The sequence below is a fragment of the Haliotis rubra genome, unplaced genomic scaffold, assembly GCF_003918875.1.
Source record: "Haliotis rubra isolate DU_JTF1 unplaced genomic scaffold, ASM391887v1 Scf1363, whole genome shotgun sequence".
NCBI lineage: Eukaryota > Metazoa > Mollusca > Gastropoda > Lepetellida > Haliotidae > Haliotis > Haliotis rubra.
The window spans coordinates 59545-68815 of record NW_025765296.1 but is presented as its reverse complement, the minus strand read 5'-3'; the positions used below and the strand labels follow the sequence as shown (position 1 = coordinate 68815).

Below are 9271 nucleotides of genomic sequence, written 5' to 3'. Positions count from 1 at the left end.
CTTCCTATTTTCTGTCTCATTTTCTTACAAATTGGTACTGGAATCACATTACATGTTTGACGTGTAGACTGGATTCTGGCTCCAGCTCATGTGCATCAGCATGCGTTAGGACAAGTGTCCCAACGGATATCTATGTAAATTAAAAAATCAGCCATTGGTTAGCTTGTGTTATCTCTCCACGAACAATTAACGGATTATTTCTTTTCACTCAATCATGTTTTCATTGTGTCCATTTTTGTCAACTTGAAGTTGAAGTCAACATGCTTAAAGTCATAAGATGCATAAAACATTTGTCAGGAATTTTGTCTTAGAAATAAGTAGGAATTTGTGCTAGTGTATATTTATGAAAATAAGAACAAAATCGACCCATAATACGACAAGCACTGAAGTCAAATTGTATTGGCCTTATCGTTGAAATTCAAAGGTGAAACATTGACCTGAAAATGAAATGAATTATAATGTGTAAATAATCAAGTGTAAACTGGCTATATTTTGTTTCAGCGGTGTAACTGCCGTCTCTTTGACCACTGATCATCATATAAGATACTGACATTAATGTATAACGCCTTTAAATCACACCTTTATATGTAACAGAGTTAAGGGCACTGTTGTAAGGAAATCATGTTCATTTTTAAGCAACATTATCAACAACGTGCAGTGAGTGAGTGAGTTTAGTTTTACGCCGATTATTCCAGCTACAGGGCGGCTGTGTGTAAATAATCGAGTCAGGACTAGACAATCCATTGATCAACAGCATGAGCATCGATCTAGGCAGTTTGGAACCGAAGACATGTGTCAACCAAGTCAGCGAGCCTGGCCACCCGATCCTGTTAGTCACCTCTTACGACAAGCATGGGTTACTGAATTTCAGTTCTATCCCGGATCTTCACGGGCCTCAACAACGTACAATTATTGCGTGCTTGGCAGTGTTCAAAGCCTCGCAAGACCTTCTATAGACATATATAGTCGTAAATAGTTCGCATTTGGAACAAATCCCACGCCCCCGTCCAGTTCAGTATCACGTCATACGATTAGAAGCTGCAATAAACCGAAATGAAGTTTGAAAACATTTTAATATAATCGATAATTTCTCATGGCCCCAACAGCGTAAAACCTAGGATTGGATTGGCTGCTGGATCAGTGCGTGGTCTGATGCTGGAGCAATAATTCCAACTTTGATTGGAACAACAAGTGAGCACAGCTTTAATTTGATTTCAAATGTTTTGTTCTGTTTTCTGTGTTCCTCTGGCGCCCACACTGAAGTTTATTTCGTTTGCATTTGTTAGGTTTAAACTGTCTGCTTTGAGGACGGAAACGGGGATTGATGCATATACATTATTCATTGTTTGTTTGGTGTAGTCTAGCTATAGGAGGGGCGGCTCGGTAACCTAGTGGTTAAAGCGTTCGCTCGTCACGCCGAAGATTCGGGTTCGATTCCCCACATGGGTACATTGTGTGAAACCCCATTTTTGGTATCCCCCGCCGTGATATTGCTTGAATATTGCTAAAAGTGGCATAAAACTAAACTCACTCTAGCTATACGAATTTAATGCGGACTATCACACACATTGTTTCCATGTGGGGAATTCAAACCGAGTCTTCGGCGTGGCGAACAAACACTTTAACCACTAGGCTACCCCCCACCGCCCAGTTAATGATAATAAAGGGTGGAGAAATATTTAATTCATCTGCAGAAATTTTCTATTTTTATACAAACATTCCAAATTCGGAATGAATGAATGAATGAATGAATGAATGAATGAATAGATTTTAGCTGGTTGGTAACCCTGGATAATACCTGGTGAAATCAGTTGTGCACGACACAGATAAAGAGAATTCAAGTACTCATGGAGCCAGCTCAATAGATAACCCATTTGCAGAGTTTTACCAGTTACCATAACAACAAAGCGCCATCTGTCAGGCATTGTATAAAGACACGGTCAAAGATGGCATTTCTGTGTTCCATCATCACCCTCTATATGTTGGTGCCGTCGGGTTACTCTTTAAGTGAGTGAACGTGTCCTTTGAAAGGTTCGACTGAGAAGACAGACACATTTGAAAGAATATTATAATTATCTTGTTGATTAACATATCCAACACGTACGTGTCAAATAGATCTGGTGTCTTTATAAAACACTTTTAATTTGGTTCAGTCTGTTGTTGTGGAAACACTAAGAAAGAATAGTACTAGTTACTTTGGCACTATGATCTTTTCTTCCTAATAACCTGTGCCCGATCTGACAATAATCTGACAATATGCTTTGAACATTTTGTTTTTCGAAGAACCGTACGTATCATTTCTCCATCAACAATCTCAATGATGAAGTTGTTTCATATGTTTCAGCTGCTCTCAGTGAATAATCACAAGCATAATCTAAAATTAAAATTCATTATTTACTCGGGTATTCATAAAATTAATTTCATACAACCATGTGATCATTAATAATTAAAATTTAAATTCTGTTCATCTGTGTAGCCGCATTCGTTTTTGGATGGTCATTTTTTACTGTACCGCGCACTCTGTTATTCATACGCAAGGTAGATTTTATGTCGTGTGATATTTTTTCATTAAGAAATTATTTCCTATCTGCTTGCTGTTTATGTAATACAAGACTCTTGCATCAGCATTCACACATTGCGGATGTAACGTTCAATTATTTATTATTATTCAGGGTTTACTTTCTGAGCCCCTTCTACCGGTATGCAGTGAAAAGGTGAGTGTCGTCTGCTCGCGGAAGAGGCTCGGGAGGTTTACATTTACGGAAAGTAATTAAGATGCCGAGACAAAAGAAAATTGAACAGGATGTGGGTAGCAGCAATCAAAAGAAGCAGTTTGACGAGAGCGTCAATGCGTCCCCACAAAGTTTAGACAGCAGTCCTATTCGTGGTAAACATTGTTTCTCGAGACGGAAAACTGTTTCCAAAAGTTTGTCCAAAAAGTGCTTCGGTGTATATTTCGATGAGGCAACAACGAAACTTTCAGTCCTTCTTACGACAAACGACGCTTGAGTATCTACATTTCCTTTTGTGTGAGAATGTAGATCAACAGTACTGAAGTCTCAAAATAACATTTGCTCCGAAAGAATGGTCAATTGCTTGGAAACAAACGACCAGACTTAGGCAGCATAACCAACAGAACAGATTGTTTATTAGAATGATTGTATATTGGACATGATAAATGAAAGCAAGATGTATACTTGTATGACTGATTGTTCACATATCTAATTTGTTTTTTCAAAGCTGATGAAACACCTATTATATCAAGAGGTGGCAAGAAAAGGACTGCAGATGGCGAACCTGAAGACTTTGGGTTAGGACAGATTACTTCAAACAATTATTCCTCAAATATCATTTGATAACAATGAAATTTATAGAATTATGTTCACGATGTTACATATGCTTATGTCTAGCCTGTGAAATGAAATAAGAAATATGTGACATTGCCTGATTTTAAGCATTAGGTGAATAGATTGGGTAGTAAAGGTGAGGGAAACACACACCTTGTGTGTGGTTTATGAAGGGGTTCTCTTTGATTTCCTCAGAGACCATATATCGGTATATGGTTTCTTATTTCCTACTGTCCTACCATAGTGGTTGTCATGTATTATATGGTCATTCACTCATTACGTTCGCAGGTCAGAGATGCAGAAAATGTTGGAGTGCTTTGGAGGTATGTTTGAGATGTATGACATCAAGTTCCCTCAGCAAGAAATAAATTGGCAAAAAGAGGTTAAATATTTATCTACATACTTGAAATTCTACAGTCAAGTACCCTGCTTGTGATTCTCATTTTGTTTCGAAACTACAATAAAAATAGACCAAGATAAAAGGTGTTGAGGCTGATAGCCCTATGATGTATACTGATAAATTTGGCAGTCAGCACACATTTGATGAGAACCATGTTTTGTTGTGTATGAAATATCATAAATGCAGGTATTGTATCAAGTTTTTACCCTCTTGATAAAAAACTAATAATATAATATATTATCTGTTCTTTGCCTGTGTTATGTGTTTGTGTAGTTGTATCATTTCCAATTACAGCTGACATCTCAAAGACGCTTGTTGCCAAAAGACGAAGACTTGAGCAACTGACTCAGGTCTCCTTGAGGAGCACAAATAAAAAAGGTTGATGACATTTGGAAGGCCCAACAAACAGAAAGGTATCATTTCCTTTTGGGATTATTTGTATTTTTTCAATAAGACTTCTAACCATACGATTCTTCATTTGTAAACAGCACATTACCTGTAAAGGTGAAAGGTCATGATGTAGAAATATTGAACTAACAAACCCAAACTATAGTTTAAAATAAACATTAATTTGTTTTAAACAGATTGACCACCCTGTCAAAATGGAATCAAAGCATTCATAACAAAAATGTTTTGCACTGAGTTATAGTATTCTGTTGTATCAATTCATTTATAGGTACACATAAGACAATTTATCAATGAAAACCATAAATATTCTCGTTTTTGATACAAAAACTATGCATGGATGCAGTCCTTCACGTGCCAGACGAAACTAGATATTTTACATACTCTTCCTTCAATGTCTTATAGATTAATCTTTTTTTACAGTTTTCTCTTTAATGAAGAATGTCTTGCTTACAATACTTCTGACATAATTATTTCTTGTGAATTGTTTTCAGACATAAGTTGCAAGGTGAATATGCAAGACAAATTGGGACAGTTTTCACCCAGTGGGAGTCGGACATTGACAAAACCAAGGAACAAGAAGAAAAATTAGCAGTTGAGTCAATCACTGTTTACACAATACTGGCTGAAACTGGCCTTGTTTAGTGATTTGACTGTAACCTTTCACACAGATATATAGGAAATGTACGATTCTGGGGAAATAATTACTAAAGAGATGTTTGATAGGCATTTAGAAGTTGGTAGGGTAATACAACACACTTGATATGGATGTGCAACTTCTTTATTATTTACACACGACGTTTCTGGGCTAATACCTACCCCTTCATCAGGTGAATCACGACGTTTCTGGGCTAATACTTGCCCCTTCATCAGGTGATTCACCTGATGAAGGGGCAAGTATTAGCCCAGAAACGTCATGTGTAAATAAGAAAGAAGTTGCACATACTAAAGAATTTCATCTCCCTCATCTACAACATGTATTGGCCAGAGTAAAAAAGTTAAAATATATAAGCACACTGACTTGAGCTGGGATTTACCAAAATCTCAGTAATAGAATAGTATACTTATCTTCAGCATACACATTCAAACTCACAGTTCTAATTTAATTCCATATAATATAATCAGGGCTGAACCCTTAAAAGAGCCATGATCATACATTGTTCCTGGGCAATCCTCGAACAGATGATGTAGCTTTAGAGTTCCTTGATGAGTTTAAAAGTTGTAAACCATAAACATGTTCTATTATACATTTTGTATAACTAGACCCCCAAGCATTTCTTCAGTTCAGTTAGTATTTCTAGTATCTGTCCTTTTCTGAAAAGTAATGGCCAGTATCTTGTGTGAATTTGGATGGGGATACTACACCATTAGGGTAATTGTATTTGCTTTATGTAAATGAAAAGTAAACAGGTTTAGTAAACCAGCAGCTTTTCTTTGCAAAGAGCTGAGACCTCAGTATCCTTAGAAATAAGGATGTTTGGGAGGATAACCTAGATAACACTATTTTTGTTTGAAAATGTCTTTCATAACTTTATTGATATCAGTATTATAAGATATCAGAATCTGTTTAAATCAGTCAATATTTTGTTTTTTGAAGACACTCTTCAAGCAGCAGCAGAAACTGTTCCAGCAAGCACGTATAGTGCAGAATCAGAGACTGAAGACTTTGAAGCAGTTACATGAACAGTTCTCAAGAGTAAGATCAATTTTATAATAGGGCTGGATATTGCCCTGATTCTCATATTGCGATATTAGGGCTGCGCAATGTAACCGGTTTACCAGTATTTACCGGTTCAGGCATGAAAACGATACGTATTGCGATACGCTGATCGAAAAACGGTATTTTGACTTGCATTCGGAAAACTCCGAAACACTCGGAAATCTTCGGATATTTCCTTTTTTCAATTGTGCCAAATATTATTCACATTTTTATTTTTAATCATGAATAAAAGTTGTTATTAAAGCTTAATCAAGCATAGTGATATTGCTGTGTATTTGCTCTATAAATCAAGCATTACCTCGATTATAAGTAGTTTTTTGTTTAAAAATACTTCATGCAATATATTGCAATACATGCTTTCGCATCGCAAAATTCTCTGCAATACCCACCTATGCGATATATTGCAATAATTTAAGAGATATTGCAATATATATTGTGATACATTGAATGGAAGGTTTCTGCCCAAGTGCGTACAACATAAATTCATAATTGCTCTCTGTGTGCTGACACTATCTTCTTAGTTGCTGTTACACCATTTCTTCAGGCTCCCAGTCCTCATTGTGCATGGCTGTATGCCAATGGTTTACAGATAAATAAAATTATATAGAACATTAATGTGGAATGTTTAATTGAGGTATTGCAACAAAGGTTTGAGACCATAATGATAAAGTATAGTAACATAAGTTTCATGGTCAGTGCTTCAACAGAATGCACTTCAATGCCGTTTGTAATTATTGTCACTGTATGTCAGTGATTGATTCAGATTCAACTCCAATATAAACATGTGTTAACATGAACTATTGCAAAATGAAACAAAAACAAGATTAAGGGGAACTACTGGAACTTAAACATCCAATGTAACCTCAAATAACTAAGATCCTTGACGAGTATGTCATTATACAGTTAGTAAGACTTAGACCTTTATGATAAATTGATAACACATGTCTTATTATGAAACAAACAAAAATAACAAAATAATGGGAATTTTGAAATGGTCACTCAGAGCCAGAGCCTCTACTGATAAGTTCAAATAAAGAATTGGTCCATTTGAGGCCACTTAATTCCTCCAAAATGTCACATATGAAACCATTCAAACCGTAAAAGCGTGAAGCATTTGGTAGAATATTTGGCACTTTTGGAGCCACTTATAAAGATACTCCCATTTGTACAATGTTACATGAAACCAACAGGAATAAAAGAATATTTGGCACTTTTAGAGCACATTTTTTTGGCTTTGGAAATCAAAGGCAGATAATACAAAGGGAGCTAACTCTGGATGACCCAATATATTGCAGAATCTGAACCATATCGCAATGATCACATCATGAGATACTGTACTGGTATATATTACTAGTTTACCGGTAATATTGAACAGCCCTACTTTATAACATCATGTATTACAGCCCCTGCAGCCCCTAGATGCTGGGATTATCCAGTCATTCAAGGCACATTACAGGAGACATCAGCTCAATCACCTTATGATTACATCATGCTCAGAAAGGCCTCTAACTGTCCAACCTAGTTATAATGCCAACCCATATATAATGTCATATTTTCTCCTGGACAAATGGTGGCATTATAACCAGGGTATTAAAAGGGCAGGAAATCTGTTCTGGCCAAAACATGGCATAATATCCAGGGTGGATTTATAACCATGGTGCACTGTATATCTTGTGTTGTAATATTTCCAGTCATCTGTTGTTGTGCAAGTGAACCTTATGATGTCTGTTCACTATACAGTCGTCCCTGCTTCGGAAGTCCAAGTTAGAATTGGTCCTCAAGAACCTGTGATAACTGTAAGAGATGTCTTTACGAACCCTGCAGCTAGATTTGCTGCCTTCTTTGATAGCGTGTCATCATACCCCATTGTTACTCATAATATCAGTCAATAGATTGCCTTGTTGAGACTTTATACAACTGATAGCTGCTGTTAAATAGCTGGAATATTGTTTTGTGTAGCCTTAAACAAAGATGAAAAAAGATCATGTTCAGTTTCACTTAGTACTGTGGTACCTGATAATTTGTTCTCATACATACCGGTATCACTTTCATAGTGTTTATATACTAGTGTGTTAAGCATGCAAGTGTGATCTGTATAAAAAATGTATCCTGGTTTCATTTGGTGCATAGTAGAGAACACTTTAATGTGGTCTACATCTAGTGAGTGAAATGATGTTTCTAACTTGAGAACATATTCAACAGGGGTTAGAAGAGCTGGAGCAGTGTCACATCAATCAACAAAACAATGTACAGAGTGAAATGAAGAAAGAAATGGCACTTCTTCAGAAGAAACTTCTCATGGACACTGTAAGTTCAAATACTGAAAACTGTTCAGTTAACACAAAAACGTCTGTTTGGTCCAACATATTGGTCCAATATATTCAGGACTGTGGTATTTTTACATTTTCATGTGTATTTTTGGTATGTAAACATTTTACCATTCTTGTTCAGATGATATAAATATGCTGATTTCAACTATTTGTAATAGCAAAACCATCTGGAAAGCCCAATCACTTCATTTTGGGAATTTATTGGACATTCCTCTTCAAAGCTATACTGTCCATTAGGGCTCCAGATCAATTACCAACATAACAAATAGCAAACAAATATTAAGATAATAATAATAATGAGAATATTTATAACGCGCCTTTTCCAAGCTAAATATCCTGCTCAAAGCGCAAAATCTGATCATTATTACCCCGGATAAGATCTGGACAATGTGTGTCTACCAGCTTTTTATTTCAAAAGTGAAGCAAAAGTGTCCTCCAACCCATATCAGAACAAAAACATGACTTTGTTATAACCTAATGGACACAATTGCCTTGTGAAGACGACTTCTGCTGTGCCCCATGATAAAAATCTGTACCATTATGAAGCTCTGCCTGATGTCAGTCCTAGAGTGTATGTTTCTAAAACAGGTCTGCTAACAAAATGCCATTGATATTCCATATCTGTTTTCAGCAACAGCAAGAAATGGCCAACGTGCGGAAATCCTTGCAGACCATGCTATTCTAATGATAAAGTCAGGGTACTAGCAGTCAACTACAATTTGCAGATAATAAAATAAATCCTGTAACATTGATGATAGCAGTTTGATGTTTTATGGTGTGGGGAATTGTTTTCCCATTTTTAATAGTTCATGGTCATATTGCAAGTATGATTACGTGCTCAGGGTATTTTGTCTTCCTACATTGTGAATTATGTACCTTTAATTCATTGATCATTAGCCTGTTGTGTGATGCATCTTTCCGTGATTAAAACTGTTGAATTTTATATTCGTGTCATTTGCATTCATTTCCAAACTTGAGCAGACAGGTCTGTTATCAAGTAATATTTGTTTGAACAAAACCCAAGTTCTATGGATAGTCAACTTCTTTATTGCAGTGAGTGAGACGTTTC

At 36.2% G+C, this 9271-nt stretch overlaps 1 protein-coding gene across 1 annotated transcript; it reads left to right on the top strand.

Moving 5' to 3' along the window:
• The first annotated feature begins 2715 nt into the window (after window positions 1-2715).
• On the top strand, window positions 2716-9145 carry LOC124268132 (synaptonemal complex protein 3-like). Its single transcript, XM_046703148.1, is given in 9 exon segments — window positions 2716-2887; window positions 3241-3310; window positions 3636-3670; window positions 4042-4118; window positions 4120-4160; window positions 4647-4746; window positions 5750-5848; window positions 8075-8179; window positions 8834-9145. Coding segments are annotated over 9 exon segments (693 nt in total). The 5' UTR covers window positions 2716-2775; the 3' UTR covers window positions 8888-9145.
• Window positions 9146-9271: the final 126 nt, after the last annotated feature.